Source organism: Callorhinchus milii, unplaced genomic scaffold, assembly GCF_018977255.1.
Source record: "Callorhinchus milii isolate IMCB2004 unplaced genomic scaffold, IMCB_Cmil_1.0 Scaffold1, whole genome shotgun sequence".
NCBI lineage: Eukaryota > Metazoa > Chordata > Chondrichthyes > Chimaeriformes > Callorhinchidae > Callorhinchus > Callorhinchus milii.
The window spans coordinates 84,466,579-84,480,612 of NW_024704742.1; the positions used below are offsets into that span (position 1 = coordinate 84,466,579).

Sequence of the window (14,034 nt, forward strand, 5' to 3'; positions counted from 1 at the left end):
TCGACAATTCAAATGTAATTAGTTTATACAGAGAGTATTGAATATACGGAATAAACTGGTCAGGGAAGCAGTTTGTGTGAATAAATTTAAAGGGTTTTCGATAACTGTGAGGTGAAGTCTGTCAGGCAATGAAGTCTCACTCTATCAGCTGAATGAACAATTGGGGAGGTTGAAAATAATAAGAATAATCCTTGCATTTTATATAATGCTTTATCACATGGTTGACACATCTCAAAGTGTTTCACAGAATATATTGTAACGTGAATTGACTGTATATTGTGTGAGCGAAACAATCACAGCCGGAGTATCATTTGCATTTTTTTGAAAAAACTAATTGATGCAGTTTTCAATACACATATTTGATTTTTTAAGAATTAAATGCAGATCATTTCACTTTGGTTAGACTAAGCTGGAATTACTGTATATCAAAGCTAGGTTAACAAAACAAAGATCTACAGTTTTGTTACAGTTTGTAACATTGCCAGGACCAGGGCTTTTATGAAAAAAACACACAAATGTTTTTCTGTAAAACCAAATGACTATCCACATCATGCTCTGGTAAAATAGTACTCGGAATGTGACTCATCACGAAATGTCCATCGATATCTTGCATGAAACCAGTGGTTGTTTCTTATTAATAGACATGTTGTGGAGTCCTGTAGCTCAGTGGTTAGAGCACTCGCTTTGCAAGCGACAGACCTGAGTTCAATTCCAGGCAGAGTGAAACCTTGTGCAAGTTTCCTTACTCCACACGCCTAATAATAATTCCTCCAAAAACCAAAAACAATAATTAAATTGGTCATTTTCAATCTATGACTGTTTGTGGGACATTGCTGTGCGCAATTGGCTGCCGCGTTCGCCCACAAATATACAGTCAATTCACTTTACAGTGTGTTCTGTGAAGCGCTTTGGGACGTCTAGAAGACGTGAAAAGCGCTATATCAAATGCAAGGATTATTATTATTATTATGACACTGTTTTGATAACGGCCTTGAGTGCTCATATGACACTGTATTGTTGTATAACCTTTGTCCCATTGATTTTAATAGGAAAGTTTTCCTCGGAGCAAGTTTTCATTGTCCTGACAGACTTCACCTCACAGTTATCAAATTCCCTTTTAAATTTGTCCACTCAATCTGCCTCCCGAGCCAATATGCTCAAGCAAAGCAGTGCAATGGTGACGCAACAAACTCTGTATAACTGAATCACATGCTACTTGATCCAAGAGATTTGGGGATGGTTGTGCAGGCTAGAAAATAGAACTTTTATAGGGTAGAGATAATGCTTCACAGACTCATTATTCTGACAGTCTGCATTATTGAAAATATCCATTTCAGACTTTACAGAAAAGATTGCTCCTCAAAAGAGCAATCAATTGTAAATGGCTTTAATGTAGCTTTCAGATTTCAAGGTTGTAACATACTTTTGTCCGCTTTCCATTTTTCCCCTCCTCTTCCAAGGATGCTGCCTTCTGCCAGCAAACAGTTTCACAGTTTCCAGTTACCCCGCAATACTCACCCCAAATAGTCAAAATCGGGACTTTATGGAGAGTCCTGTAGCTCAGTGGTTAGAGCACTTGCCTTGTAAGTGAGAGACCTGGGTTCGATTCCCAGCAAGGCGAAATCTTGGGCAAGTTTCCTTACTCTACACACCTGATAATAATCCCTCAAGAAAAAAATCAATAAGAACAAAATTGGTCACGTCAATTCACGACTGTTTGTGGGACACTGCTGTGTGCAATTGGCTGCCATGTTTCGCCCACAAATATCCCGTCAATTCACTTCACAGTACATTCTGTGAAGCGCTTTGAGACATCTAGAAGACATGAAAAGCTCTATATAAAATGCAAGGGTTATTATTATTATTATTTATGAGTTCACTCTATTGACTAACACACCAATGCAATGCTGGAAGTGTGCTGCACTGTTGGAGGTACTGTCCTGCAGATGATACATTAAACTAAGATCGTGTCTGCCTGTTCAGATGGACATTAAAGATCCCTTGATACTTTCAAAAGGAGGCAGGAGATTTTCCTGGTGTCCTGGCCAACAATCTTCCAGAGAACATTGGTCATCAACTTCATGGGTGTTGGACATTGTTGTAATCAAATTGGCTGCAGTGTCCACCCTCATATACACAGTCACTAAACTTTAGTGTAAGTCCTGCAAAGTGCTTTGAGATGCTTCAATGGCATGATGAGGTGCTATATCAAATTCAAGGATTGAAGTCACACCTGATACATCCTTATTATCTCATTAGGTTGAGAGGAGTTTGCAGCTGAGTTGATAGGATTTAAGAAGGTCACAGAGGTAGGGGAGGGCAAGAAAGTGAGGATGAGGATCCTTACAAAAAAATTGGTCACTCAATCCACGACTGTTTGTGAGACACTGCTGTGCGCAATTGGCTTCCGCGTTTCGCCCCCAAATACACAGTCAATCCACTTTATAATATATGCTGTGAAGCATTTTGAGATGTCTCAACGGCATGATTAAGGTGCTATATCAAATGCAAGGATTATTAGTATTATTATTATTAAATACTACATGCATCTTCCAGAATGATTGTGAGAGCTTTCCTCCTTTATTCAGTGAAATGACCAACCTCAATCAGACAGTCAACTACTTCATGCAATGCGAATGTTGCTTTCAGTAAGATTCAAAAACCCAAATAGGATTATAACCAAAAGAAAAAAAGGCAGAGGTAAGCAAATTTTTTTTTAATGAAGATTGTTACAATGTAAAATGTGTGCTCACAAATAGATGCCCAAGCAGAGTCCATTCCCAACACTTAAAAGGGAATTATTATTATTTTTAAAAAATGGATGGGAAGAAAATACAAAATTAAAGAGTAATGTGAAAACAGTTAAATGAGATTTGAGACAGTACCAAAGAGAGATATAAAGCCAGAGCACAGCTAGTACCAGCACACACAAAATGTGTTGAACAACCCTTTTCTGTGCTTTATCGGGACTTTCTCCCAATATCCTGGCCAACAAGTCTCCCAAATAAAAAGTAGTCATTCGGTTCATGGCTTCCCATTTCACTGTGGGACATTGCTGTGCCCAAATTAGCTGCTGCATTCGCCCACAAAAATAGACAATCACTGCACTTTGCAGCATATCCTGTGAAGCACTTTGAGATGTCCTCCTCCCAGCTATACCAAATGTAAGGATTATCTCAGATTTTTATAGCATTTAAGGATTCCCTTGTTCGTTTTTCTTATATTTTACTGTGTCAATACACTGCTTCTGCACTTTGTTTTTTTAAAGTACTTTGGAGTTAAAAGACAGTCAGAAGTTAATACATCTCCAGGCATGTTGTTGATTTCTTTTCAATGAAGTGCAATATGCTGATGGTGTGTGGTATTTAGCTTAATAAAGCAAAACTTCTTCATCTCTCATCGCCTGGAAACAAGTCACATGAAAGATCACTGACCACAGAAAAATCTTGAGGTATAACGTAATTAGTGTCTTCATTGTATTCTTGTAAAAGACTGCCAAGAATGTGACTTGCAGTGGAAATGTCAGAAATGTTCCCATGTAAAACCAGTCTGTTTCTTATTAAATGATCCCATTCTTTCCAGAGCGTAAATCATTGACCGTCGCTTCTATCTCACTCTCATCGTGGAAAACACATACTTTTCATATTTGTCTGACAAGTCTCTTGGTTGCTCCAATGTGGAAATAATGTCTACACTGTGTGTGTAGAGGTGGGGAATACAGGACTACAATACAGGATTAACAAGCCTCAAATAAAACTTCATATCAGCAGGCCTAATAGTCTACAGCTTGTAGAGGGAAGAGTTAGCAAGTCTGGCAAACAGAGAATTAGCATAGTCAAGCCTTGATGTATTAAAACAATAATAATAATAAAAGTATGGATAATCAGCTAAATTGTCTCCTATTCTTATGAGCAATGTATGTGACTAATTTTGACATCAGGAGCAAAAGAAATAGAGAATTATAATGAAGCAAATTTACACGGATGGAAATGGATGAAATACTCCTAAGTTAGGTTCCTTTGAACTATTTGCTGGGTGAAAACATTAGTGATACGAGGAGAAGATCTGTTGAAGATAACTATAATAATAATTATTGTATTTGATAGAGCATCCACAATGTCAAAACATCTCAAAACACTTCACAGGCAATTGCTGTCAAAGGAAGTGAGTGTGTATTTGTAGCCTCATGGCATCTATTTTTCACAGAGCAAGGTCTTACAGTCAAGAAACAACTCACCAATTTATATGAGTGATTGTTGCCTAGAAAGGAAAAACTCTGTTCTCTTCAAACACTCACATTTGGAGCACTCACATTGCATGCCAGCCACCTAACTGAAGACTGCATCAAGCCCCAGTGTAGAATGATAGACAATGGTTGAAGGCATTTTGAAACAATATGTGACTTCTAGGAATCAAAACTAAATTTGCTGTCAAATAGGATGGTATTTGGAGTGGAGTCAAATTGCAGTTGAAGTCTAGTTGCTAAATAGCCCAGCTGCAGAAGTAGCCCCTTTCGTAACTTAGCCCATACCGTCTTATGTGTGCTGTACTCACAGAGCTAAAAGGGCAGCTTCCAAACTGGGTACAGAAGTTTCAATCATTTTTAGTTAATATCAGATTTCATGAACATGGCAGCATCCACTTTGCTGAAAGTCTTACTCGGACTTTTCCTGCTGTGTTTCTCCAAATCACAGGGTAAGTTTGCTCTTTTTATATTTTTATGCTATTCCTTGTTGGAAACCCATTTGATTTATAATAATAATCTTTATATTTGGTGTAGCGCCTTTTACGCCAGGATGACATCCCATAGTGTTTCACTGTAAAGTGGGATTTCTACTAAATGGGAAAATCTCAAGTTCTCCTAACAGGAGAGGTGCATGAAACAAAAGGCCTGATTGAAGGATTATGAGGGTAAAAGCATCAATCTGGAAATTGACATCTCAGTTTGACACTATTCATATTAAATATTCCTAAATGTTATTGGCCTGAATTGAGTAACAAGAGATATTTAATGACTGTAAATTCTGAAATTGTGAGATTTCAGATAAACATTTTGACTATTGGCCCGACCTGTGACAATCAGCAGAATCACCACTTTTCAAAATGCAGTTTAAAATCATTTAGTGCAAAACGTTAAAATCAAAAGTGAGTGCCTCCATACCTCTCTCCTCCAAGTGAAAGACCTGATACTGTTAACATTCCAGATATTTAGTCCTGTAGCTCAGTGGTTAGAGCATTTACCCCGCAAGCAAGAGTCCTGGGTTCTATTCCCCGCAGGGTGAAATGTTGGCCAAGTTTCCTTACTCCGCACGCCTCTGTTTACCTAGCAGTAAGTAGGAACCCGGTTGTTAGTCAATTGGCAGATTGCTTTTCCGGGGATAGTAATCCTTAAGAAAAAACAATAAAAATTTGGTCACTCGATCCATGACTCTTTTGGGGACACTGCTGTGCGCAATTGGCTGCCGGTTTCGCCCACAACTATACAGTCAATTCACTTTACAGTATATTCTGTGAAGGGCTTCGAGACGTCCAGAAGACGTGAAAAGCGCTATATCAAATGCAAGGATTATTATTATAAGTTTCGGGGAAAGGTTATTTGAGTTGGGCTTGTTTTCATTGGGAAAGGGCATTTTCAGATGACATAATTGAAATTTTGCAAGATTATGAAGGGGATCAGTTTGTCAAATTATTTATTAGCAACAGAAATAGTAAGAGTAAGAAGAGAAGATGGGCAGAAATGTTTATACCAATGGTAATAGATTTATGAATTTATTAATTAACACTGAAGTGTCATTGTGGCACTTTGATCTAATGTGTGGCATTTCTTAATAGTTTATTCATACGAAATGCATAACCGTTAATTTCTAAAACATTAAATATTTAACATTTTAGAAGGTTGATAAATACACACACATTTCTTATTAAGAAATCTATTATGGAATACCACAGTTACTTCACTCTCCCATAGCCATCTAAAATAGAAAATGAGGCATTTCTTAATTTCAGTCTGTATCTATCTATAAATCTCCAATAGACTCCAGTTATCATTGCCTAGTGTAAGTAGATTCAAGTGGAATTAGATCTGTTTCTGGAAAGAGATGTCATCATGGCAGATGGTTAGAAGACAGGGGCTTAGATAAATCCAAAAGAGACAGGTTTGTTAGGCTTAATTTCCTCATTCATTTTCTGAAACTTCTTATGAGCTTATGCAATTGAACATAATAAAATTGCAATAATATCTGTTACTCTACTGCGCATTTGGAAATTCTAATTCAATATAACCATCTCTATCTGAACTGTAACACAATAGAAATGTAGTGCACATTGCACAAAGGTGTTTAATTCTTTTTAAAAACAAAAATGAAAATTCCTCCCAGTTCATCTCATAGTTCTACATAAACTTGGTGTTCTATTAATAATCCTTACATTTGGTAAAGCGCTTTCATGTCAGGAGGATATCCCAAAGTGCTTCACAGGATATACTGTAAGATGTAGTGACTGTGTTTTGTGGGTGAATGAATGTTCTGGACAAAAGTAGCTATTTCTGGATCTGTAACCAATCAAGTGAACTTGATTTTGAAATACTTCTTAAAGAGATGGTTTTTTTCCTTGTTGTAGACAATAGTTCATCACAAACAGACACATCTGATGAAGCAGGTGTCCTGACAACACTGTACACGTCAATTGCTCAAAACTACTCAGAATCTTCCCTTGGGGGCGAGCGTAATGCCAGCTTAACCACTTCAGAAACTACAACAAAGTTGTTTAGCAAAACACAACAAGGTTTGTATTTCAGAGAGATGAAATTAAAGCATGAAGCAATGAGTGATATTCATATTTATAATAATATGGCACCTTTCGCATCAGGAGGACGTCCCAATGCACTTCACAGGATATATTGTAAAATACAGTGGCTGTGTTTGGTGGGCAAATGCAGCTGACAGTTATGCACTTATGATTAAGGTGAATGTTTAAATGTGATCAAAGTCCTGACACAATTTTCCTATGTCATCTGGGAACTGTTTCTGTTCAGATGATGATCCTGTCCAAGAATCCCTCAAATAAAACTGGTCATTCACTTCACGGCTGTTTGATGAACACTATATGCACAAATTGTCTGCTGAGTTCACCTACAAAACCCAATCACTGCACTTATAGTAAATCTTGTGAAGTGCATTGAAACATCCTTCCCGATGTGATAGGTGATGTAACAAATGAAAGGATTATTATCAGTATTATGATGCACCTTGAATCAAATACTTAAAAGAATATATAATTTCTGCAATGTTCCCTGTTTGTTTATTTCAGTGCGGTTGTTAGGGTGGCTTGATTTAGAGAGCTAGAAAAAGTTTTAGGTGGATATGAGAAGGAAACCTTAATTTTCATTCCATTGCTAAGTATTTCCCTCTTGTCTCAGCTGTCACCCAGACTCCTCTTCACACCTACTTGCTATCACAGTCAAAGGTCCCAAAGACTCCAGGATCAACCGAAGGAACCAACAGAGTGAATGTTGAAGTCTATAAGGCATCTAACAACCGAAATGAAATTCTTGTTTCTGACGATGAACACTTGACCTCTGAAAAAGAATCTGCTGCTCCAACACTTGGCAATACTTTGGAAGATACAGCCGGGGAAATCCCAACACTGGATTCTTTCACCGTACACGCTACACCAATTGGTAATACATGTACATACCAAACATTAACTCTTTGCCAATGTGAATTACAGATGTATTCAAGAGGAAGCTAACCCTTCAAATGAGGAAGAGGAGTATAGAAGGATATGGGAGGGAGTAAAGAATGGGTGTAGGCTCACGTGGAGTATAAACACCATCAGACTGCTTGGGCCGAATGACCTGCTTTCTTCCTGTACGTTCTTCGTATATTTTTTTGTGCTCCTCCTTGGCAGATCAATCCTGAAAAACAAACGTTAAACATACAAACCCACATTTCACAATTTTATTCCGGAGCCAAGAACTCATCGGCCAAACAGAATTCCAATCAGAATTCCTTATTATTTCCTCACTGTAATTTTGGCCCCAGAGAATCACACGTTGACAAGACAGGAGAGCAATGCCAACTGTTCACACACGCAGTCACAGATCACATTCGGAGAGCAACCTTACACTGGTGTCAGTTGCTGCTAAAGCAAACAATTCTATACAAAGCCCATTCATGTACATTTATATAGTTTTTCCACCACTTAGTTTGTAGATCTTTTGTTCAGCATGATCATGATCATCATATGATGAGGCCCAGAGCAGTATGTGAAAGTGTGACTCAACAACTTGCAGGACTGTGTTAATCTGACATCTGCCCTATAGTTAACTTTTTTGAACAATCCATAAATTAGATATACACATGAGGGAGAAGAGAATAAGGGAGGGAGTAAGGAGTGAGTGGAGACTCATATGGAGTATAAACAACAGCATGGACTAGTTGGGCCAAATGGCCTGTTTCTGCGCTATGCAGTGTATGTAAATGTATGTAAAACCATGCAACTATTTACAACTAGTACTAAATTGCTTAAGGTTGTTTACGTAAACATCTCGATTATGATAATTCAAGAGAACGGTCCTTTCCTGTAAATATCAGTGGCATTGTTTCAGAGCTCACATCTAACAATGTAAATGTAGAATTGAGAACCAAGACAGCATTGAAAAAGTGCTCAGTCTCCCCTCCACCAGCATCAGTAATCCTGATAATCTCCACTGGCTGGAGCATATGGGAGTCTAAGAGAAGGAACGACTCTTTTTATAATGAAGGGAGTTAAAAAAAAATTAACTGAACAATTATTGTCAACGGCAACAACCTGAACTAAAGCAAAAAAGCCTACTTCTCTACATTAGAGCTCCAAAGTAACATGCAACAACAACTTGCTTGTATATAGTGCCCTTCGCGTGGGGTAGCGTCCTGGTGCGCTTGACAGTGGCAGAGTCTAATGCCGAACCAGCGGAGAGGGAGGGGGGAGGTGACCGTAAGCACAATCAAAAAATAAAGTCTTTAGGTGGGGTTTGAAGGTGGGGAGGGAGGGGGCAAAACAGAGGGATTGAGGGAGAGTTCCAGAGTTTCGGGACGTAGTGGCTGAAGGCACAGCCAACGATGGTGGAACGGAGGGGACGAGGAACAAACAGAAGGCCGGAGCCAGCCGAGCAGAGGCAGCAGGTTGTGGAGTGGGGTGTAAGGAGGCCGGATAGGTAGGCAGGTGGACGAGGGTTTCGGCTGCTTTGATTGTGAGTTACGGATGGAGGTGAGTAATATGACAGAGATGAAAAAAACGGTCCTAGTCAGGGAACGGATGTGTAGTAGAAAGGAAAACTGTGGGTCGAACCTAATGCCTACATTGCACGTGGGTTCGGTGAGTCTGAGGGAGAGCCCGGGGAGGTTGAGGAGTTCAGACCCGCAGGAGAAAGTTGATGGGAGCCAAAAAGTACGAGTTCGGTCTTGCCGACATTCAGCTGCAGAAAATTTGCGCTCATCCAGGCCTTGATGTTTGTCAAATAAGCTGATAAAACATCAGCGGACTGGGAGTCACTGATGGAGAAGAAGTAGATTTGGGTGTCATCCACATACATGTGGAAGTTCACCCCATGTCTGAGGATGACATCGCTGAGAGGGAACATGTAGATAAGGAAAAGAAGGGGGTCAAGGATGGAACCTTTGGTACCCTGCAGGTGACCAGGCCGGGGCAGAGGAAAAACAATTTGCTGAGATATATTGTTGGCAGTTTGTTAAGTAGGATTTGAACCATGCAAGTGAAGTCCCACTGAGGTGGATGAGGAGAGGCGGTGGAGGAGGATGGCATGATCAATTGTGTTGAACGCAGACAGAGCCGAAGGAGAGGGACTGGTTGATTGTGTCAGCCAGCAGTGGGCAAAGGTAGGGGAGTTGAGTGACCAGAAGCTGGGTAGGGAGGGGGTCGAGGCAGCATGTGGTGGGCTTCATATGGGTGATGTTGGAGTAAAGGGAGAAGGGAGAGATGGGGGCACAGGGAGTGTAGGGTGGGAGTCTTGGTAGGAGCCATGGTAGGAGGAGAGGGTGATGAAGGAGGCATAGGGGGTGGGGTGGTAGGCGACATGAGGGCGGAAGAGGTGAAGGCAGCCGGGCAGATGTTATCTATCTTAGAGATAAAGAAGTCCAGGACCTCTCTGCACTTCGAACATAGGTCGACCCAAAATCAATCCTTTGGGTTTTTATTGCCCAAAACGAAAATTAGTCACATGAATTTGGCTGATACTTTAACAAGGCCCAGTGCTAAATGCCTGAAGCATGAACTATGTATGAACAAGCCAGTGTAATGACTGGCTTGAGGTCTAGTCACGTTAATTGAAGCTGAATGTACTCTCCACAGGGGTTGTAGAATAAATGGGGCATCTGACTTGATTACTCAAGAGTGTTCATGCCTGATCAGATTTTACATTCCACAAGCAGATTCTACTTAACTCATTTGGTGCTGCTCTATGTGACAACAAAATTGTTGATTTGACTGAAAGATATTCCCCTGTATTGGGAAGTTTATTGAATTTACTCAAGTGACCTTCTTAATAAGTGCACCTAAACAACTTTGCAAAACTTACTGAACTGAAATGAACTGAATTGGCCTTCAGCCTTCTTCCCCACACCCTCTGGAACTCCATCCCAGAGCCCCTTCGCCTTGGCCATTCCTTTCCTTCAAGGTCCGTTCAAGACTTTCCTCTTTGACTATCTAACATCCCTGTTGAAGTGGGTGTTAAAGATACCGTGACTTGATTCAGAAAGGGGTTTCTCCGCTGTCTTTCCATCTCCCTGAGGATCGAGGCTCCCACCCCTCCCAAATCCAGCCCCCAGCTCGAGTGCAAACCCCTCAACTGTCCAGCGCCTTGCGACATCCTCTTGAGGTAAAAGGCACTATATAAATGCATTGTTTTGTTGTTGTACTTGTTGAGCAAAATATTGTAAATATTGTTTGGGCCACATCAAAACATTCGCTGCACAAAGCATCCAAATGAGACCCAATTCTCCAAGGCAAGACACAATTCTGTTTAACAATTGTTTAAATAATAATTTGGTCATTCAATCCACAACTGTCTGTGGACCCTGCTGTGTGCAATTGGTTGTCACGTTTCGCCTACAAAATACATAGTCAATTCACTTTACAGTATATTCTGTAAAGTACATTGAGAAGTCTCGAAGACGTGACAAGGTTCTTTGGGGAGGACAAATTTGCAGGCTATGGGGAAAGAGCGGGGGAGTGGGATTGATTCAGGATTGATTTGGATAAAAGAGCCGGCACAGACACGATGGGCTGAATGGCCTCCTTCTATATAATTCTATGATTCTGTGATAATAAAATGCAAGGATTATTATACCAAAAGCCAAAATACTGCAGATGCTTGAAATCTGAAACAAAAACAGACGTTGCTGGGAACACTTAGCAGGTCAGGCAGTATCTATGGAGAGAGTAGAGTAAGTTAATGTTTCAGGTCAATGACCTTTCATCAGAACTGGGGGATGTTAGAAAGACAAGCAGAGAAGGGGGCGGGGAGAGAAAGACAAAAAGCAAAAAATGAGAAGGACAGTAGATGATGAGATCAGAGGTATTGACGGTGTAATACAAAAGAAGGCAATAGTGGGAGATTATAGAAAGAAAAGATGTGTCTGAGACCCAGAAGATGTGTGAATTTGTTTAATAATGGAATACTCAGACTAGTTTAAGAACTCATACTGTTTAATACTTATAGGCATAACTCAGGTAGTTTGTGGTGAAGACAACACCACTACAGAAACAGGACAATCTTGGGTTACTATCCAGTCTTAAATTTGTATCTTTACTTTTGCGTTCAAGCCCCACTTTGAACTCACAGAGTCGAGGCTCACATTTCAATGCACTACTGGTGAAGAGACATTAAACTGAGGTCCCACTGCCTGTTCAGATGTGCATTAAGGATCCTCTGGCACTAAATTAAAAAGAAAAACTTTCTCCCAGTGCCCTAGCCATCAGCCTCCTAAATAAAATTGGTTATTCACTTCATGGCTGTTAGTTGGACATCGCTGTGTGCAAATAATCTGGTATTATATTGTTTTAAAAAGCATGTTTCTAACTCTCTCTACATACAAACTCACTATTTCCAGAGATATCAAGCTCAGCCTCGAATTTCTAACCTTGTCATTGTTTTACCTGCACAGGTGATGGCTTGACTCCTGGTATCAAGGGATGGAAAGTTGCAGTGATCTCTGCTGCTACTTTTCTGGCTCTGGAGGCTCTGGCTCTTGCTGTCTATTGCACCAAATGCAGAAAGAGAAGCAGGTAAAGTGTTCATTCTTTTCACTGTCCAACATTTGTATTCTGATGAAGGTAGTTTGAAAACATGCTCGGGATGTTCTCTGCCTTAGCAGTAAACGTGCCTGTTCTCTGCTAAGCCTCTGGATGAAGAAACGTTGAAAATGATAAATATACACCTGTCGATCTTATCTGAAATCTTTACATTGAACTGATTTCAATGGTTCTTAACGGTGCTTCAGTGAGTCACCAAAATGTATATCAGGTCCATTAGAGATCCTTGGTGTAATCGGGGAGGAATAGGCTGGATTCTGTTCTCATAGGAGGTTGCGTGGCCAGGTTGTGGTTTTACCAGCTTTCCTTTACTTCGTGGTTCCCTGAATGCTGCATAATGTTACTCAAAGATTCCCATTAATCTCCTTGGGATAGAGGTAAACGGGATCTTCTTTGAGCTGAAGGTGACATGTTTGGTAACAGAATGTCAGCATCAAGCCAGCCCTCTGTAACGGTATCGATAGTCCAGTTCCTGAGCCAGGCAGTCTATAGCATTCCAGGGCACTGCTGATGACAGCACACCAGCCTGGCTCATCGACAGGAACGGCAGACCAGTCACTGGAGGCTGGGAGTCATCCCACTCAGCAACTATAAGCCAAAGCCTAAACACGTACAGTAGTCCAACCTGGATAAGCAGCAGGAAGCTTGCAGACAGTGCTCTCAATGAGTTTTAACTGGTTAAAGTTCAGCAATACCCCAACACCCATTATGGGGTCCCTGTCTTGGCTCTCACTAGTCCCAAGTATTTTCCAGAATCAGATAAGCAGTGTGCGGCCCTCCAGAGAGAGTGCACATTTCATTCCAGACAGTGTAACATTTCTATGTATGGGTGGCATACATATGTGGAACTCTCAGTCTGGTTTGGATACTCTTAAGCATGGTGATAGGTTTCCATCTGTGTCAAACACCCGGCTGACCAAAAAAAACCCTTCAGAGTAGGCTTCTATGTGGCTAAAAATTAAAAAATCTTAAATCAAAATGGCAGATGGATTCTCCAGTTCTTTTTTGCTATCTTTACTAGAAAAGCAACTCCAGCAAAAATCTGTGAGGACAGCGAGGCTGCGGAGACGATTAATGCAGAGTCCAATGAAAACACAGTAACAGGGAATGAAACAACTCACCCACAGTAAGTGCCCCAGCATTTTTCTTCAGTCAGCTGATTCCAGTAATGCGCGTCTGAAATTGGGAGCAGGGGCTTTTTATTTATGTATCTATAAAGCGCTCTGCGACCTTACCCCACATGACGGGTGCTATGGTTTACAGGTGGCAGTTATTAACGTTCAACCCAATTTGATCAATAATTTGTGTGCAGATGCACTTTGTCTACATAATTTACAATTAATTTTTTTATTATTTGCATTCAAGAGTGAATCATCCTCAGGAGTTTCCTGAATCTCAAACAAGTGTCGAGGTGGAAAAGGCTATAGCACAAGAGCCAGCTGACCTGGACACGAGCTATGAAGGAAAACTTTTCATGCCCCAAATTTCAAATTTTTAGTAGTTCATTTCCCTCTTTCACACACCTTTTGTATAAATTATGTTTACTTTTAACATTTCTGTATAGTTCAACTTCGGACAAGGTGTTTATTGCTAAACCCAGCGTTTACCAATAAATTCTCGTATCACACATGTGAATGATTTTGGACATGTAAAGTGAGCAAAAGAGGACACAATGCTTCAAAAGGGGCTTGGTAAGAACTTTACTGATGCAATCACATTTCT

General features: G+C 40.3%; 1 protein-coding gene and 1 non-coding gene across 2 annotated transcripts; both read left to right on the plus strand.

The window, feature by feature from the left end:
* The first annotated feature begins 1,549 nt into the window (after nt 1-1,549).
* trnat-ugu lies at nt 1,550-1,621 on the plus strand. Its single transcript has one exon. It is a non-coding gene; the product is annotated as a tRNA-Thr (tRNA).
* A 2,900-nt stretch (nt 1,622-4,521) lies between these two features.
* Nucleotides 4,522-13,815, plus strand: LOC103187147. Its single transcript, XM_007906523.2, has 6 exons — nt 4,522-4,695; nt 6,619-6,783; nt 7,418-7,678; nt 12,165-12,285; nt 13,334-13,438; nt 13,678-13,815. The coding sequence occupies exons 1-6, from the start codon at nt 4,623-4,625 to the stop codon at nt 13,808-13,810; spliced, it is 858 nt and encodes a 285-aa protein (XP_007904714.1). The 5' UTR covers nt 4,522-4,622; the 3' UTR covers nt 13,811-13,815.
* The last annotated feature ends 219 nt before the right edge of the window (nt 13,816-14,034 follow it).